We start from the raw sequence: 19146 nt of genomic DNA, 5'->3' as shown, positions 1-19146 counted from the left end.
AATTCAGTGCTGTGGTGACTGAAGAAAGCGATGCTGGTGACCAGATGCCAGACGAGGGCTACCAGGAGAAGTCCCACATACGCATCATTATGCCGTGAGAGAGAAATCAGCCCAGGACTCTCCAGGAGCACAAAGCACAGGTGCCCACACTGAATTTAGGGAGGTCCTGGAAGAACGTTGACAAATTGGGGGACAGGCATGGTAGATGAAGGTGGGGTATATACGAAGGCCCCAAGGCCAAAGAGGGGGCCGCAGTGGAGGGAAGAGCAGGCTGAAATAACCACTGTGGTTTGGGAGCCAGGGGTCCGCCCAGCCAATAGGAGATGAAGCCTGGAGCTCCTCCTCCCCGGCAGGGCTCCGGTTAACTGCTCCCCCTGAGGCCCTGCCTCTTTGCCTGCTGACACACCAGCTCAGGTTTTCATGAGTTGAACAAGGAAGTGGAAGCGGGGTGCATTTCAGCATCTGTTGGATTCATCCCCTCTAAAGGCTGGCCAATTAGGACACAGCCGTGTTAGTTACCATTCATTCACATGAGCAGGCTAAGCAGCTGGATTTGAGAAGCTGACACTTGCTGTGCAGCTCAACAGAATGCTGGCCAGCTCTCGGCGTTAGGCTCCTGTCTCTCCTTTTTCCTTGGCCTGGTTCTTCTGATACCGCCACCCTGCTGGATATTGTTGAATAGCAGATAGTGAGGCAGAAACTCCACACTCCTGAAATACAGTAAACCAGGCACTGTTAGTCTTCTCCTTATTGCTCAGCTATGGGCAGTTTGCACACATTTTGCACAGATGGTTGCTGGATCACTAATAGATGTTGCCTAGTCTGTATATATTGGCAAACTATGACAACCCCGGTGGACCCATTGTATGTGATATCAACAATTTGTGTGCCTCTCGTTTGATAAGTCATCCCAAATAAAGAGAACACTGAAGTATATAAAAGTATTTTTCTATCTGGGCCAGACCCGGAATGCCCAGAAATGAAAACCAATTTCAATAAATACCTTTTTATGCCTTATTTTTATTTTAAATATTATTACTTAAACACTTGTTATTTCATCAAATTTTCCTGTTTTGTGTGTGAATGCCAAAGCATTTCTTAAATTATTTCATTTTATTCCAAGAAATTCAGGTCACCCTTATAACACTCCACCAGCTCAACTGTTTATTTCTACATAAACCAGGCTACCTTAGAAGGTGTTTAGGAGATCTTACCACTCCTGCTCAGCTGCGAGCGTCCTCAGAAGGCCCCTGTGTACTGTCCGTCCCACCCCAATGCTGCCTCCTTTCGGGCACCTAATGACTGTGAAAGTGTGTTGGCTAACCGGATGAATCACGAAATGTATCATTTTGTTACGTTGTTTTGTTTTTGTTGATCTGTTTTGTTCATGTCGTCCTACTGTGCCAAGTGGAAGGGGTCGCTGGGTGCGGCAACATGGTAGGACGCCACTGGAAGTCAGCCTGGCAGAACGGCCGGGAGCCCTGTTTTGCTTGGAGTCCTGGGGCGTGAATTTGATTCGGTTTCCGCTGCTAGTAGTGCATTTCTCTCCCATCCTACGGGGATAAATATCTACTTTAGGCAGTGGCAGTAAGGGAAAAAAAGTTATATTTTTAGGGAGCTTTAACACTGTGCTTGACATTAGAAATGATTAGTCCAAACTCTGGGTTGGTTCTTAGTCTTTCAGGGCTTTCTGCAGGCATGTGTGTCTAAAGGTCTAAAACCATCTGAATAATGTCTTACATTCATCTCCAAGTACTGTCACAGACAGTGGATCCTTTGATCCTCAATAATATCAATAACGACAGCCACCATTACTAACATTTATATGGTACTTCTGATGTACCGGAAATAGTTTATATCAATTAACTTCTGTAAGTTCTCTACAGCTATTAAACTCATTTATTCCTCACAGCCATCTCTGGAGGTAGGTACTGTCACCATGCCCAATTTGGAGATGGGGAAACTGAGACTTGGGTTAAGTAACTTGTCCAAGTTCACAGCGCTAATAATTGGTGTTCTCAGGGACAGCAGCAATCCCAGTGTCAGCAGCTGTCATTGACTAAGTTTTTATGCATATTCTGTTCTAAAGGGCTAAGCAAGCACTTTATATGCATTATCTGTGAACCCTCACCACACCCCTAGGAGATAGGTTCTATTGTTATCTCTATAGATGGGTGATCTCAAAGTGACATTGCTAAGAAATGGAACTGAAAACCCAGTTACTCTGGTTGCCATTTTTCCTTGACAGTTCCAGATAAAACCCAGGCTATTTTTACCCATACTGGGTAAACCTAGACTTTAGTTCATCCTGCTGTCAGGGCAATCTACTCAGTTGGAATTATTTCCCTGCCTCTTGGTATAAAAAGCCAGGATAAAAGGGAAGTCACAGGAAAGAGACGTGACATACTTCGGTGGCAAATGTCAGTCTCCAGCTCCCAGTGTAAGACATCTTCTGTAAAGAACTGCTTGCATTTTTTTAAGTGAGTCAGGATTTTAAAAAACAGATCACTGTACTATTTAATTCCTTGAAGATGTAATAAGATTAGCATATATATATATAATATATGAAATAGAATGTTTATTCTATTCATATGCAACCAAATCTCACTTGTTTTCCACACTATATTCTTTATTGTTTTGTGCTTCTTCATTCCTTAATTAATTCACAAACACTCATTGAGTACCTTTATGTGCCAGGCACCATGCTAGACGCTGGGTATGCGAAGAGTAATAAGGTGTGGTCCCTATTTTAAAGAAGCATCCAATCTGGCAAGTAAAACTGACACCCAAAGAAGCATCATTGCTATGCAACATGATAAACACTGTTTGTGGGTGCAGAAGGGGATCTTGGGCCATGTGCTTGCTTGTGGACAGCAGTGAGCAGGGTGACAGTTGACTGGTTCTTACAGAGACTCAGTAGGAGAAAGGCTCTCCACACCAAAGTAACACTGTGCATGAGGACAAGTATGGGGACAGAGCCCTAGAGAGCAGTTTCCAGGCTCTCGGCCTCACTTGGAAAGGTGCTGGCTCAGTTATTAGATGGCCATCAGCTGTAATCAGCTGTTACCGGTTAGCCATTAGCCACTAATATAACTACCATGGCTACGCTAGGGGCTTGGTTAGTTGACAGAGAAGCGAACAGCGGATAGTGGCTGGCGAGCAGGTTGGTTGGTTGGCAGAGAAGCATACGGCAGGCTGCAGATTGTGTGGCTCCTGCTTCCTGTGTCTCCAACCCAGCCGCCAGCGAGAAACAGTGATATGAACCCAGTATCCATGGCTCCATATCCTGCGTTCTTGTACGGGGAGTGGGACAAGAGTCCCTTCATGACAGCAAGATCATGGGAGTTGAGGAGAGATGTGAGGTGGCAGAGTGGCTGACCTGGATGGGCAGTGAGAGGAGTGACCAGTGGTGAGACTGGCAGACCAGTGAGTGACATTGTAAAGGCCACAGGGGCCAAGCTAAGGAGTTCAGAAGGTAATTCGTGGGGGCAAACCTACCTCTTCCACTGGAAATTTAGGTAGAGCAATGCTGTTTTTGTATTTCCCATTCAAACTATTCAATTTTCACATGTATATTGGGAGAATAATATAAGTCAGCACTTTGGATATCTTTCCATTAATTTTTTTCTACCCTATCATCTAAAAAGAATGTTCGTCAGGCAAAAGTCATAGTACTTTATTTAATGTTTCTCCTTTCTTTGGTAGTGTTTATGTGATTTTTATCTCATCACCTCCTTTAATTTATAAACTTTTCAAGGGGAAGGACCATGTCACTTACATTTTTGCCCCAACAGCATTAGACCTATATATTTTTCATTATTAATGAAATATTTACACTGTAAAGAATGTTTAGGAAAAAGAGGAGAAAACTTCCATTGAAACTAACCATTGATAATATTGATAATATTTTGATACTATTTGATAATATCAATAACCATTGATAATATTTTGACATAAACTAGGTGTATCTTATGCAGTCAAAATCGTATTGCCATCACTTCTGATTTGAGGCGTGCGTATCAATGACTGCCTTTATAAGGTGTCGTGGCATTTGACTGCCGGCCTCCATCATTACTGCAGATCCCAGTAGACTAGTCTGTCAAAACCAGTTGCTCAATTATGGGATGCACTGACTCCGTCAACCTCTTTCTTCTCATATTTTGTGTAAATGCTTTGGTATTTATGCCCTCTTTTCCGTATTAGTTTAATTCCATGTAGCGTTTATGTTTTGTTTGTTTTTTTCATTTTAAAAATGACCACATTGAAAAAAATTTAGGACCGTGTCGAGAAAGATAACCCGAAGCATACCTTTCACGGAATGTGATTTTTATCTTCTGACCCCAATCCTGTGTCTACACAAGCAGTTGAGTTGCATGGTTGGGTAATTGCTGGATGATTTTGAGATATGCAAGGGGAGAAAAAAGAAAGCTCTGACCAAGAAGCTGGAAAAGCAGTCAAAGCTGTTTGAATCGACTGAAAATGGGTCATTCATTCAGCACATGTAAAAATGATTCTTGTGGTGCCCTGCTCATTGGACCTGCTCAGGGAGGTGAAATGGCCATCTGGGTCCTACGTCTCCAGGCTGTCAGGCGCTCTCCTGGTTGGCTGCTTGGCCAGTGGTTAACACAGCAGCCTGCCCAACTCTGTTTCCTTTGTTGTTATGTTTTTCTTTTTCTTGAACTCTTTGGCCCACAGCTCTGGTTTCCTTCTAAGTAGTCAGATTATCTGCTCTGGGTCTGTTATTTTTGGAAGATTCAACTCTAAAGGGAAACTGAACTGTTGTTTCACTACCTGATAGATGGAGCCACCAGATAAGTCTTCACTTTAAAAAAAAAATCTTTTGCCATTGTGTGAATCAGTCAAAAAGCAATCAGATCTGTTTCTATATTTTTGATCATTTCTGGTGAGGCTAAAGAGGCTTGGGTGATCTTTTATTGAAACGTCAGACTTTGTGCCTCCAATTTTATCGCTTATAAAGATTGTTAGGCGTTTTTAAATGAATACTTACTTTTCTGCTAATGTATTATTTGCGCTGAACTGGTTTGGGACAGAACTCACAAATGCGAAATGTCAGCTGCCTCTGCTTTTTAGCAAGAGCCAAGCAGACCGTTTTCCAGGGTGTAGGTGACATAGGAGAGATGTGAGTGTGGCAGTGGGGCTGTCCTGGGTGGGCAGTGAGAGGAGTTTGTGTGCAACTCTGTCTCTCACTAGCAGTGTGACCTTGGGCAAGTGATTCAGCTCTCTCTGTTAGCCTCAGTTTCCCCACCTCTAAAATGGGGATAACCATAATGTCCACCTTCTAGAGTAGCTGTGAAGATTAAATGAATTATGCTGAAAATAGTATCTGGCATGTAGTACTCAGCACGCGTTAGTTGTTATTTTATCACTAGTATCCTGTTGGCACCGATTGAACCCATATGAATGGAAGGTTTACACAATCACTGTTTGAATGTAATTCTCTACTGGGTGAACTCGATTGGACACTGTAGAGACTTGGGTAGAAAATAAAGGCACGGCAATTCAGAGCCAGTAGGAGTTTTGCTAGACAAAGTGTTTAGATAGACAAAGCATTAATTCTCATGACCTAAATTTTTAGAGATTACATATTATATGCCTACTGTATCTTTTTTAAAAGTGATTCTTTGGAAAACAAATACTTTTACCTAGGATCTATAAGCAAATAGTAAACATTATGTAGTAAATACAGAGCACAGTCACTAATCGTTATTCATGTTAACTTCTCTTCTTATCTTTTAGAACTCTTCAACAATAAATACATTTAAGAGCGATGGCTTTAAAAGTGCTATTAGAACAAGAGAAAATATTTTTCACCATCGTAATTTTACTAGCCTGTTTGGTAAGTCAGCTCTACTTTTATAAGACTGTGGTGCCAGAATCCATATATGTAATACCCAAACTATTTTCTATGTCTAATTTCATATTTTAAAATTTTCTTTCAAGTTGCATTTTATAATTGTTACGTTTAATTATAGGTCAAATATGGCTGCTGAGTCTGGACTTTTGTAACAATTGTTGAAATTATTTTATTTAAATTTAGATGAAGTCATAAAATCACAGTGTTGCTTGCAGCCCCATGACAATTATTTCCTTGGGTTACAGGCACATAGATAGCACTACCCAGGCCCTAACAGAAAAGAGTCTAATTTGGAGCCCATGACTCACACAGTTTGTGAAGTATTTAGAATCGATTTTTAAAAGTGCTGTTACTTTTCATATAGTTATTTATATCCTTGGTTCCAAAAAGTATTTAGGACAGATGGAGAATTTCCATGTTTGAAAGCTAGACACAAAAGATCTATGACAGTGTTCAAAAGAATTGAAACTTACTGAGTTTGAAGAGACAATCATGATCTACACCTATGAAAAGAATTATTTACACTGAAGGCAGTACCCAAAGTCTTCTTGGAAGACAAAGTAAGAGGAAATGGGGTCCAGTTGGAGTCAGAGATTCAGGCAGATGTAAGGAGGTTGTTACACCCTGGAACGAACGTCTAGAGGGGAGGTTGGAGAACACCTTTCTCAAAGCCATTACTATCTTTCTGCGGTGGGAAGGTATGTATCTCAAATCCAATCAGACTCCTCTCAGAGACGCAGGAGGAGATGATGAGACTTTTAGCCCCGAATCATGTTAGTCCTAAACCCCACCTTGAACTCCCCCTTCTGTCTGCTCTAGAGGTTCAGCTTTGATTTTCTATAAGAAGGCTCGCAGACATCATTAGAGATACTCCTGCTTCAAGGTGGAGGTAGTTTATACTGAATAATTGCTCATTATTCCAACCATCAAAAGCAATGTCCTTGCATCTATGTGTGATGGGCATTCTCCATGTCAGGAGTCTCTATTCCTCTGGCACTTCCTGAGTTTTCAGCTTTCATTTAGGAAAACAAAAGTATAGTAGGGAATGTCACTGAGGACTTTCCTGCTAATGATAAAAGTTGAACTGAATGGTGTCACCCATCTGAGATTCTCTTAATTCCAACATTTTTTATAAAATACTGTCAAGAAGTAGATAAACACTCTTTTGTAGGATGAAAGTATATAAGGTGAACTTACTATTTTTAAATAAAATAAGACCAAAAAAAAGGCTTTATTTTGGAAAATGACTTACAACCTTTGTTTTTTGTTTTTTGTGTTTTTTTTTTTGCCAAAACAGATAATCTTTCCATTGAAACCCTATGCTGTGAACCAAAATATATTGTTAGGTCCCACTGAAATGGTTAAATGGTAATCAGTAAGAATGTAAGCTCATATTTACATAACACTTTTCCTTTGAAAAGTTCAGAGAGTTTGACCATTATTGTCATCTTCATCATCAAGAATTTTACTGATCTCACAATTGGCAGACGGAATTTTTTGAAAGACAGTCTCTAAATAAATGCAGTTCAACTGAAAAATGTTGAAGTTTCTGCATCAAAACTGTGTAGGAGAGATGTCTAAAGGTTAATAGCAAAGTTCCCATAGCTATACTCATTTCTTTCATTTATTTAGTTATCCAATTCACTATCCTTGATATATGCTTATATTTCTTGATGGTCAAAAATATGGTTTTTGAAATCAGAATTTTTAAGATTGCAAAAGCACCTTGGGTCTCTTCATGACTGTTCTTTTTATACAACCTCTTAGAAAAAGGCATCTTCTATGTCATTTTGTACCTTGGGTCCTCAGAAATGTATGAGGAAGACAGGTGATTCCAAGAAAAACGGAGACCTCATTTAGGGAATACAGAGAAAAATCAGGCTTATTGATTTACTTGTTCCACTGACTTACTCAAAAAGTAGTTTGGTTTTTTTTCCTACAGTGAAAATTAAATTGGTCTCATTCTGAATTAATATTTGCGTTCAGTGATTGTTTGAATAATACTCGCGATATTGTTTCTTTCCTGCAAAAAATGTAATCTACTTACTTTGAGGTAACGTTTTGTGGAACTTTTTTTTCAGGCATGTAAAGTGATTTGTGAAACAGGGGACTGTAGACAACAAGAATTCAGGGATCAGTCTGGAAATTGTGTTCCCTGCAAGCAATGTGGGCCAGGCATGGAGTTGTCTAAGGTATGGTATACACAATGAAGCTGCAGATCTGTGTTTTCTAAGTGCGTTCTTTTTAGCTCAGTGCTTTTAGTTAATGACTAGTGAAGATTTGGACACCAGGACAGAATTCTTGGTTTATTATGTCACTAGCCAAATAATGCACAATTCTCTTTTCAGTACTTTTGATTCACGTGTCTTACTGAGATAAAGAAAATAGGTTCTGATAACCAGAATTCAATAAATGTCATTGTTCTATATAAGTTAGTGTTTATTGTATTTCATGGAAGGAACAGAATTACTAAGATTTATTTGCATTAGTTACAAATAATCAATATTCTACTAAAGATTTAAAAATAAAGCATTGATAACAGAAAACGGTTATGTTACTGTTTACTGGGCCTTCTTTTTCTTAAAATGACCGTTACCATTGCGAGTCAAGTAGAGCCCAACAGTGTCTTCAGGAATAGTGCTCCAAGGGAGCAGTTCTTTCCCAAACCAGGGTTTCGAACATTCCTTTGACAAGGGCGAGTACTATTATTCATCCCAGGTTGAGGGTATGTTACTCCCAGGAACATTTTTAAATATATTCATTTTAACCAGTATTTGTTAAGAAACAGTGTGTTCTAGCATATTTCCGAGTCTTGTATATTCTTGGGCCCTTCTTTTCCGTGAGCATGGTCAGAGCTATACATAATCCATTTGCTTCATCTTCTGACCTTTTGAAGATGTTACTAGTTGTGGAGAACTGATGCGCCATTTTTTTGTTCTAAATGAAGCATCAAAGTCTTCCTGTTAGAAAAGGATCAAAAGATTTTTCTTTTTATTTCAGACTTGTAGAAAGAGAAGTCCTTTGCCCTTAAAGACTGCCATTATTTCAAGTTGAGTCTTGGCGTTCACAGATTTTTGATCGATGACCTGCAAACAGCAGGAAACAAAGATTTATGCATTCTACAAGTAATTCCTAGTGTATGGCTGCTCTCTGGTTGTTGAATTAGATAAGTGGTGTCTTTTGCAGTGTCCTGTGCTTTCCATTTGGATTGAAACTGGCTGACCTTCGAACTCTGTGATGTCTAGTTCACCATAGCATCTCAGCTGATATTTTTTAGTCTGTGGATTGTAGTATCATGCATTTTCAGACATAGCTTTTGCTCCGTTGGGTGTATAGAAGACCTACATATCTAGGATCAGTGAACAAAGTAGTTAAAAAATGTGATAGGGCCCAAAAGGAAAATAGACAATGATGTTTCTACCCCTCAAAAGTTCTTCTTTTCCCAACTGTGAAAATCTGAATAACATTTTACAGATCCCAAGATGAGTAAATTGTTTCTAGAAATTGTTCCCTAACCTTTGTCCTTTGAATCCAGAAAAATATAACCTCAAAATAATTTTTGGAGAATCAGACCAGAGGATGAAGGTCCTGTCAGCTCTAATATATATATTTTTTATTTAAAAAATCCATCTTCTGAGATTCTCTGATAAGTTTCCATATTTCATAATGTCCCATGGATATAAGACCAGGATAAATTGGGTGAGAAAGAATAAAAGTGAAGGTAATGATGTCACTGAAATATTAGATTCTTAAGACCCACTTGGATGTACAAATGTCTAAACAGAGTACCTAGCTCCTAGCAGAGTATATCTTTACTAAAGGAGTGAACGAATCAGTCAACCTTAGGTAGTTTTTTGGGGAAAAAGAAACAATTAAATTTAGTAATATAAAAGTTAATTAATTTGTGTGTGTATGTGTTATAAATAATATATTCCATCAAGTCTTTTATCTTGGTTTTAGCTCCCTGCAAATAAAATTAGCAACTGAATATGGCCCATGTTCTAAGATGCAAAACTGAGAGGCAGAAGAATCAAACATGCCAGTAGAAGTATCAATATATTTTTATTTCCCAGTTACTAATCAAAGCAAAGAGCTTGAGTTTTTTATAAGCAATTACTTTAGGGCTGGAAATTTCTAAAGAGTCCACTCACAAATTTGCAGTTTCTTCTTTTCAGGCTGCCTTTACTAAGTTTTTAGCAATAACAGACATATTTTACAGGAAAGAAAAGTAAGTTTTGAATATACTAACATCAGACAAATCACTTAAATTAACAAGTGTACTTACCTGGTTAATTATCACTTTGATGCTTTATAAATCAAGGGGAAATTTATTCGTTGGACTAAGACGAAACTTTTTTTAATTGTCAGATAACTACATTTATAAATAATTGAATTTCTTTTTACTAGGGATGCTAAATACATTACAGTAATATATATTATTATTCTCTTCCCTGTTTAAGACATACTGAAATGTGGCTTGTGTCACTGAAGAACTGGAGCATTTATTTTATTTCATTTTCATTAATTAAATTTAAGTTGCACCACATGAGGTTACGGCTGTGGTCTTGGACAGCGCAGCTCCTTTCCTCCAGAAGTTCTGACTGAGGACCAGCTTCTAGAACAGAGAGCTCTCCAAATCGTGTTGACCCAATGCACGTGTGCAGTACAGGAGCTGCCACCCTGCTCAGCCTCCTTCCTCTCCTCCCTCCCCTGAGCCTCCTGCATCCTGGCCACTGATTTCCAAACACTCACCTGTTTCTGTTCCTTCATAGCTCCTGTTTGGTCTTGCGTAGTGGGGGCCATCCTGTGGCTCTCGCCCCAGTGGTGCCCTCCCACAGTCCTCATGTGCCATCCTGAGCAGTCTCATCCTTTTAGCTCTTTTGGTTTCCAGTTCCCTCCTTGGATGCCCCAAGCACATCATCTCTTGTCATTTAGGTTCTTGTTAGTAATTTAGCTTATTAAGTAGTTTTTGTGTATCTTTGGGGAAAATTTATGACCCGTCACTGTGCCATTTGGAGTCTGTTCTGAGGTTTTTAACCATGGAGGAGTATTTAGTTTTTCTCTCTTCCACTACAGGGTTTAGTTTTTGAAAGTTTGAGAGAAATAATTAATGATGTCTTTTTCCTATTTCTGAGGCAAAAAATACAGAATATAGTTTACATTGCTCCGTAAGTAATCCACGCTGGGCATTTGGAGCGGTGGTTGTGGGTAGGAGTGTTACATGGCCATGCTTTGGGCTCTTGAGAATAAACACCATAGGGATATGTGGGAGAGGATGCTTTTTGCTTTCCTGAAGTGACCACATTAGACTTTTACTTCTTACTGTCTAACATCTGCCCAGCCACAGCCTCTCTTCCTTACCTACTATTAATGCCAACAATGGGCTTTTAACATGATCGCCTCCCAGCAGTAAATCAGGAAACTGGTTTTTGCATGAACCACTTGAAACAGACTTCAAGTCTCTGGCACGATTTTCAAAGTGAGCTTTTCTAACCAATTATTGGGATGACTAGTTAATGTGAAAAAATGAACTCTTGTAAACAACAACATGCTTCCCTCCACACGGGTGCATGTCCGGCTTCCTATTTTTAAAGACATCTACTTTTTTGGAAAACTGTTTTAATCCACAAGAAGAAAGTCACCCCCCAAAAAATGAATGTAATTTGAAGCATAAAAAAAAGGTTCATTTTTTGCCATTTAATTACAGTGTTGCTCACTTTATTTATGTTTAATTATACCTAATCAAGCCCAGTGATGTTTGGCAGATATTAACAAGCTCTGGCTTGTACGTTTTCTTTAAAAAAACTCAACTACAGATTTTCATAAACTAAAAGTTAAGGTGAAATATCTCTTTGGTGTTGTTTTATGAAAGGAAATTAAAAAGCTGATATCTAAACACTAGCCACATAAATCTAATTTGTCATTGCCTCTTGTGTGCCCTCCATTTTCTCCACAAATAACTTCTTCTCTGTCCAAATTTGAACTTTTACAGTTCAAAGAACCAAAGTTAATAACTTATTGGCTGTACAAATAAATAGTGCTTTAGACCCAGGGCTCCAGAATGTGTTTCCTGGACATCTGATGGTCTGTGAGGATCTCCCTTGTGGTCTGGGGAGCTGCTCCTAGAAAATGTACATGGGATCCACTTGTGTTTTTGGTAAGGGCTGGATTTGCAGAGGGAGAAGAGGGAGAAGGGGATTTGAGGACTGTTTATGTTGAGTCATTTTGCTACTGCAAAGCCACCAAATGTGGCTTAAAAATATTGGGCAGAGTGACAAAGCTACTGCTGCCGCCAGCTTGGGTGGAAGCAACCCAGCTGGATCCTGTGCTCTCTTGCCTTGGAACCACAGTACAGAAAGCTCCTCAAGCCCGCACCCCTACCCCCACCGGCCCCCCACTTTCACTTTCCCTCCCCCACTCCACCCCACCAGCCCAGGAGGCTATTGGGCCTTACCATGTGGGAGACATTGCTGTGGCCTTTACAGGGTTTTGCTTCCTGGAATAAAAGAATAACAATACTCTGGAATAAAATAATGATAATAACAATAACAACTTTAGGAAATAGTGCCTTAAGTAATATTTATTCTCCATTTGTTTATTCGGCAAGTACTTATTACTCACCAGCCTGTTTGCACTATTAAAGAAAAGATGAAGATGGTCAAGCAGACTTTATTCAGGACCTTTGCAGTAGGTATAGGGACCACTGCAATGGGGTTTTACAGTGGAGAGAGAGATTGGGCTCCACTCCAAATACAGCATGGGCGAGGGAGCCAAGGAGCACGGTGGGTAGAAAATCACCGAGGAGAAATATCAGGAGGAAGGCAGGCTCTGGCTAAAGCTGACCTAACAGGATTCTGCAGAATTCAGGCCAGGGTGGCCCCACACCCGCTGGGGGATAGCGGAGGGTGAGGAACCCCATCATACGAGTATATGGAGGGTGGGGGTTTCTGGCTAAACTGGCTTAGCGGGGAACTGACTAAAACTGGATTTTGAAGGGAGGGCAAAGATGGGCCTAGGAGAAGTTCAGGAGCCTGACTAAGAATGCTTGTCAGTACTAGGTGCTATGATAGGCTTTTGGGAAAGTGGGGGAGGGAGATGTCAAATACCATGGATTATTCACTTACTGTATGATTTTCGGGAATATAGTAAGTAGGAACCCCACAACAATGCTTTTTTTAAATTTCATTTTAAAAATATATGTGTATTTCCTCACCTCAAAGTTTATTAATAAAAAGGTCTTCTCAGGGATTCAAGGATGGTATTTCCTTCTGGCTTTTAAGATACCAGGTTATAATTTCAAAAATAAAGACTGTGGGATTTATTTTAAAGCCTAAGTGCATTCCTACCATTGATATTAATGCCAGGCCATGCTCCAAAAGAATAAAACCCACGAATCATATTCTGAAGTCCAGGCCAGTGACTGACTTGCTCTTTCCTACCCCCCACTTATCCTCCTTCACTGAACACACACACACACACACACACACACACACACACACACACACACACACACAGAGTCCTCTCTAATGAAATGAGAGGAAAGTGTCAAAGAGCAGGACAGAGGTTAAAGCACTCAAAGCAAATGTTATTCAGGAACTATTGCCATAGAGGAAACGGGACCTCATATAGAATCGGGCTCATTTCCAAATACAACAAGGACAACAAAGCGGGGGGGAGGGAGGGGGGGTTGGGGGGTGTTATAACCCAGGGTCAGGGTCAGGGTCAGGGTCAGGGGATGGAGCATTTACTCGGAGGAAGCATCAGAGTACTGGGTATTCTGGCTACACAGACTCAACAAGATTCTTGCAGAAGGCAGGCTAGGGTTATCAGACATCACCTGGGGGGTGGAGAGCGATGAGGAAATTTGATCAGACGTTGAGGGTAAGCAGTATTGGTGAGGGGGGGGGACGGGAGGGGGATGGATTCTGGCTAAACAGACTTGACAGGATTTTTGGACAACTGGGCTCTTGAGGACAAGGCCTAAGAACAGGGCCTAGTTGAAAATGGCTCAGAGGAGCCTATAGAGTTCTGTCAAGAAGAGAGTGTCTAAAGGCTAAGCCTGAACCCAGCATGACCAGCCTACTCTCTCCTTTCACTAATCTGTTTTATTTCACCAAAAACCCATTCCTACCTTTTCTTCTATTCCCAAGTGTAGTGTACTAGCGGGCCATGGAAAATAACACGCCTAAGGAAATTGCCCTCTTTCTACGCAAAAGTAATGGGAGAAAAAACCTGGAAGATTTGATACTGTTCTCATCGATGCACACTTAGATCTGTGGTCCGTGCCGGTGCAATTCACCAGACATATTGCCCTCTCCATCCCAACCCTTGGGACTCAGTGATGAGTAAGGAAAGCTCCTGCTGTCAGTGATGCTATAGCCATATGGTGGAAACTGTCTCCACATGGTGATGAGACTCTCTCCATGACGAGTTGAGTGGGGATGACAAAAAACTCCTTGCAGAATAGTTACACACACACACACACACACACACACACACACACACACACACACACGGAAGATATTTCTGGCAGGTTACCCCCAAACCTGACAGTAGTGCTTGCCTGTGTGCAGGTAGTAGAAAGTCAGAGACTAGAGATGGGAAGGAAGGTGTATTTTTTGAGTTCTAAAATAATCTTGTGTGTTGTAGTCGTTTTTCAGTATAAAAGGTGATAAAGAGAAAAGGGAAGCAAAATGGTCTCTAGCGTCCTTTCTTTTTCTCTTTGTAGTTATTTATTGAGCTTAATGGGGAAGATTTCAAGGCATTTTAACCACGTACTTTTACTGAATGAAATAAAAACATCAAAGTAGACATTTATATTGGGGGTAATTTAATATTTACAGTTGAACTTGGAACATTGTAGGGATTAGGGGTGTCGACCCCGTGCAGTCAAAAATCCACATAGAACTAGCTGGACCTCTGAATCCACGGATTCTTAACCCCGGATTGAAAACACATATATGCTGTTTGGTTTATAGTCTGGATTTCAAATAATCACAGCGTCTCTGTGTTTCTAGTGCTAAAAATAGGACAGTCAGTTCTAAAAGTAATGGCTGCCATGGACGCTCTACTGTAATTTAATTTCTTGAAAATAATGTCTGAATTTCTAATTAATTTAAGGTTTCTAGTTAATTTAACAGGTAGAATGGTCATTTCATAAATTCCTGTTGTGAATGCAGGAGATGGTATGGTTCATAGTATATTTGCTCAATACATTTGGGCATTATTTTGTGGTAGTAATGGATGCAAACCCTTATTCAACCCCTCACCTAAATCTACCACACAGATTACTATTGTCACCAAAACATAAATTCTAAGCAGAAATAGTAAGTTAATATCCAGATAATGCATTTGGATGCTTCTATATATAATTTGAGCCAGTGTAGAATGGACCAAAAAATGTTTTTTTCATGAAATCCTCATTCTACAAAATATGATGACATATAAATGACACAAAATGATCTGTGCAAAACTCATTGGTCGAAAGGGTCTTTGTGTACAATGTAGACCCTACAGTAACAGTCAGGAATCAATGAATAAGCACAAAGGTCTCCCAGCAGTAAAGTTGATGAACTTTTTCAAAAGAGATGAGACCATCCAAACACCCATTTACATTTCTTTCAAGTTCATTTCTATTTGGATCATTTAATCTAGTTTCTCAGGAATGGAGAGAGGAAATGAATGTCATGTCGGAGACAGATAATTCAGCAGCAAAGAATGACAGTTGACTGCCTGGCGGGGGTAGTAAAACAGTAGAGCTGCCCATAGGGACAGTTCTAGGGACAGGCGTCCCTAGATTTTATACTACAGCACAATGCAGCAGTTGGTCCAATCAGGACCTGCCTTTAGAGTGCAGGTAATTTTTGTACCTGCCTTTAGAGTGCAAGTAATTGCAACTCATTTTTGAAAAACTTTTGTTCAGTAAAAATGTTTTAGATGGAAAGTGATGTTTCAAGTAACGTAAGAAAAAACCTGGGGTCTGAAGAGTCCCTGTTCCCCCGTGATTATACTTGAATCAGGGAAGTTGGAGTGTTGGGTTGTAAAAACCCAAAATAATAATAATCTAAGTATCATTTATTTGACGAATGCCCACTCTGTGCTTGATTTACAGTGTAGAGACTTGATATTTTCCAACCCTGTAGGGCAGGCGTTATTAAAACCATCTCACAGATGAAGAGACTGAGGATCTGAGAGTTCCCAAAATGACTTAGCTGACAAGTGGCAGAATTGGTGTTGAAACTTGCGTATCTTTGGCTCCAATGTGTGAAAATACACACTTTCTCTCCTCTATCAACATGGCTTGAAAAACAAAATTGCAGACATTTACTCCCAGTGAATACACCTCTTCTATCTCTTTCTCCTCTCTCTTTCGCTTTGTTTTCCCTTCTTCTGCTCTTCCTTTTCCCCTTCTTCCTTGTGTTTTAACTTGTATATGAGACCCTTCCAGCCCAACCTGCTGAGATCAAAGCGTGATTCTGAGACATTGCCCTTTTCTGAGCCTTTGACGGGGAGAGGCTGAACCTGTGAATGGTGAGGTCCCCACCCCCCAAGGGTCACTTGCCTGCCTTGATCCTGGGAGACAGAGTGGGAGGCCTCTTTCTAAGCTTAAATCCTTCGGTTGCTCTCGGCTCTCTCAGCAACCAAAGTGCTGAGCACACACTTCTGTCCCCGAGGCAGAACCATGTGGCCTATGGACAGAGCCCACAAAAAAACAGCGATGGCCTCCTCTCAAAGACCTAGTACACGTCCAAAGAAATTCTCTGTGAATCTGTATCTTCATTTTTCCCCCGCTGATTACTGGAGTAATAGATGCTTTTTGCAAAAATAAATAAATAATTACAGAATTATAAAAATGGCGACTACCTCATCGTTCCACTAATTCCCCCTCCCCATCAATCGTCCCTGTTAACAATTTTAAAGAAATTATAACTTGTGAATTAGTTCTCCAGATCACATGGTTGGGTTTTTTGTTTTTATTTTCTTCCTCCTTTGGTTTGGAGCACAGGTCTAGCTGGAGCACTCAGGATTAAGAAAATGGTTGGCCTTCCGCCTTCTTCTCTCCCCTACACTTGGTTGTGCATGTTCAAGGTGAAAGGCAGGCAGAGTAACTGAAAGAAGGAAGGAAGGTATCACTCCTCCAAAGTGTGACTGAGTTCATTAGTAAAAAAAAAAAAATCCAGATTGAAGTGTTCTTGCTGATATTCTTTATCAAGTAGTTTATTAAGTACAGGGAATACTGTCCTTTTTGTTCGTTTTCAATTAATTTGGGGCCAATAAGTATTGTTTAGTTGACCGTGAATATAAATATAGATGAAGAAATTAAAATATAAAAAATGTGTAGGAAAATGGGAATTTTGAACTACCTGGGATTTGCATTCTGGCGTCTGTAGTTTACAGATGAGAGACTGAGGCCTGGGGGTTGGGGGAGGTTGGTTTGAGCCTTCCTCCCTCTGTGTATCCAGGCACGTTTGTGGGTTTACTCCGCATGCTCTCGGCATACATGCCCTTCTTGCAGTTCTTATGCTGCAGTCTGCTCTTCTTTTTTTTTTAATGGCCAGTGTTCTATAGAAACCATAACAAAGTATGGATAACCAGTGTTAATATTTGATATGTAATCTTTGAGACATTTTCCTATGTACATATCCGATACCTGACAGACCATACAGTGTCGTGGTGTGAAGTCTGAGTCTGGAATTAAACTGTGTAGGTTCGAATCCTGATCCCAACATTAGCTTTGTCACCTTGGTTAATGTACATACCGTGTTTCCCCGAAAATAAAACCTAGCCGGACAATCAGCTCTAATGCATCTTTTGGAGAAAATTTATATAAGACCGGTCTTATTTTACTATAAGACCCAGTCTTATGTAATATAATATAATATAATTAATATAATACTGGGTCTTATATTAAGTTTTTGCTCCAAAAGACGCATTACAGCTGATTGTCTAGCTAGGTCTTATTTTTGGGGAAATGTGGTACCTTTTGGGAAGTTCCATACTTCCATCCATGAAATGGGAATAATGATAGTGCTGTTCTCGTTGGGAATGAGTATGAATTAATGAGATAATGTGTCAAAAGTTCCTGGCATAGAGTAAGCACTCAATAAATGTTAGTACTCATTATTAATGTTTGGTGAAAATTGGGATCGTGCTTCTAATGCTATATTAGAACTTATTTTTTAAACTATCATGAACACACAATCTGCATCATTCTTTTCTTGGTTGCGTTATAATTACATTATGTGATCTGCTATCATTTATTTTAGTTCCTAAACTTATGGAAAGGATCATAACATGGGTCAAAGAGCCATTAGTCTTGCCCATCCTTGGAAAACAATCCTGTATTGTGACATCCAAATCCAGAGAAGCTGAAGACCTATAGTACCACACAGTTTTATCCGAACAAGACTATAGTGTTCCTTTATTAATAACAGATATGTAAGAATCTTCCTACTATCGGACAACATCAAACTGCTACCATTTCAGGTGCTAACTGGAGAGACTTCCGGGCTTGTATGCTTATGAAATTTTTCATTAGTTATCCTCTTTTTCTAAAATACCATCGTTGATAGCGAAGTACTTATTTTCTGCCTCAATAAGTGACTACATGTCTGAATGTTTCCCTGACTTTAGTTACTGAACATTCACAAGACTGGCTTAATTAGAAAAGAAGAAATTGCCATAATTCTGCCCTAAGCTGCAATAATGCAGCAGTGGGGGTCCTGGAGAATCTTTCTTATTCAAATGCTCGTGGCTTCTTGAATAAAGTGGATGACTAAGTATATCGTAAGAGAGATTATTAGCAGTGGGAGGCGCATTTGAACTTGCTGAGAGAGCTGCCTTTGTCTCTAGGAAGGCCGGCACTTCTTAATTACTAGACCAGGTCTTCCTTTTATCCCGGCGTCTTTCCTTTTTCACGCTTGCAACGTCTGAATAGCTTTCTATTGCCTGTTAATCCCCGCAGGAATGTGGCTTTGGCTACGGGGAGGATGCCCAGTGTGTGACATGCCGGCCGCACAGGTTCAAGGAGGACTGGGGCTTTCAGAAATGCAAGCCGTGCCTGGCCTGTGGGGTGGTGAACCGCTTCCAGAAGGCAAACTGCTCTGTCACCAGTGATGCCGTCTGCGGGGACTGCCTGCCAGGGTACGTTGGATGATTTCTCTCCCTCGTAATTATTCAATTATGTTCACGCAGGCCTTTCTCTTCTTCCCTTCCAAACGTGAATGCACACTGATATTAACCCAAACACATTTATTGAGTGTTCGTGACTT

General features: G+C 40.2%; 1 protein-coding gene across 8 annotated transcripts in view; it reads left to right on the top strand.

The window, feature by feature from the left end:
• Positions 1–19146, top strand: part of TNFRSF19 (TNF receptor superfamily member 19) — an 86148-nt gene that overhangs the window by 12781 nt on the left and 54221 nt on the right. For all 8 annotated transcript variants that reach the window (XM_081047123.1, XM_081047122.1, XM_081047118.1 and 5 more), the window contains exons 2-4: positions 5758–5857; positions 7957–8067; positions 18840–19018. In XM_081047123.1, coding sequence (XP_080903249.1) covers positions 5789–5857; positions 7957–8067; positions 18840–19018 — 359 coding nt within the window. In that variant the 5' untranslated portion in view covers positions 5758–5788. The remainder of the gene's footprint in view (positions 1–5757; positions 5858–7956; positions 8068–18839; positions 19019–19146) is intronic.

The sequence above is a fragment of the Rhinolophus hipposideros genome (assembly GCF_964194185.1).
Source record: "Rhinolophus hipposideros genome assembly, chromosome: 4".
NCBI classification, from domain to species: Eukaryota; Metazoa; Chordata; class Mammalia; order Chiroptera; family Rhinolophidae; genus Rhinolophus; species Rhinolophus hipposideros.
Note: the sequence above shows the minus strand (reverse complement) of the source record. Positions and strands in the feature narration are given on the sequence as shown.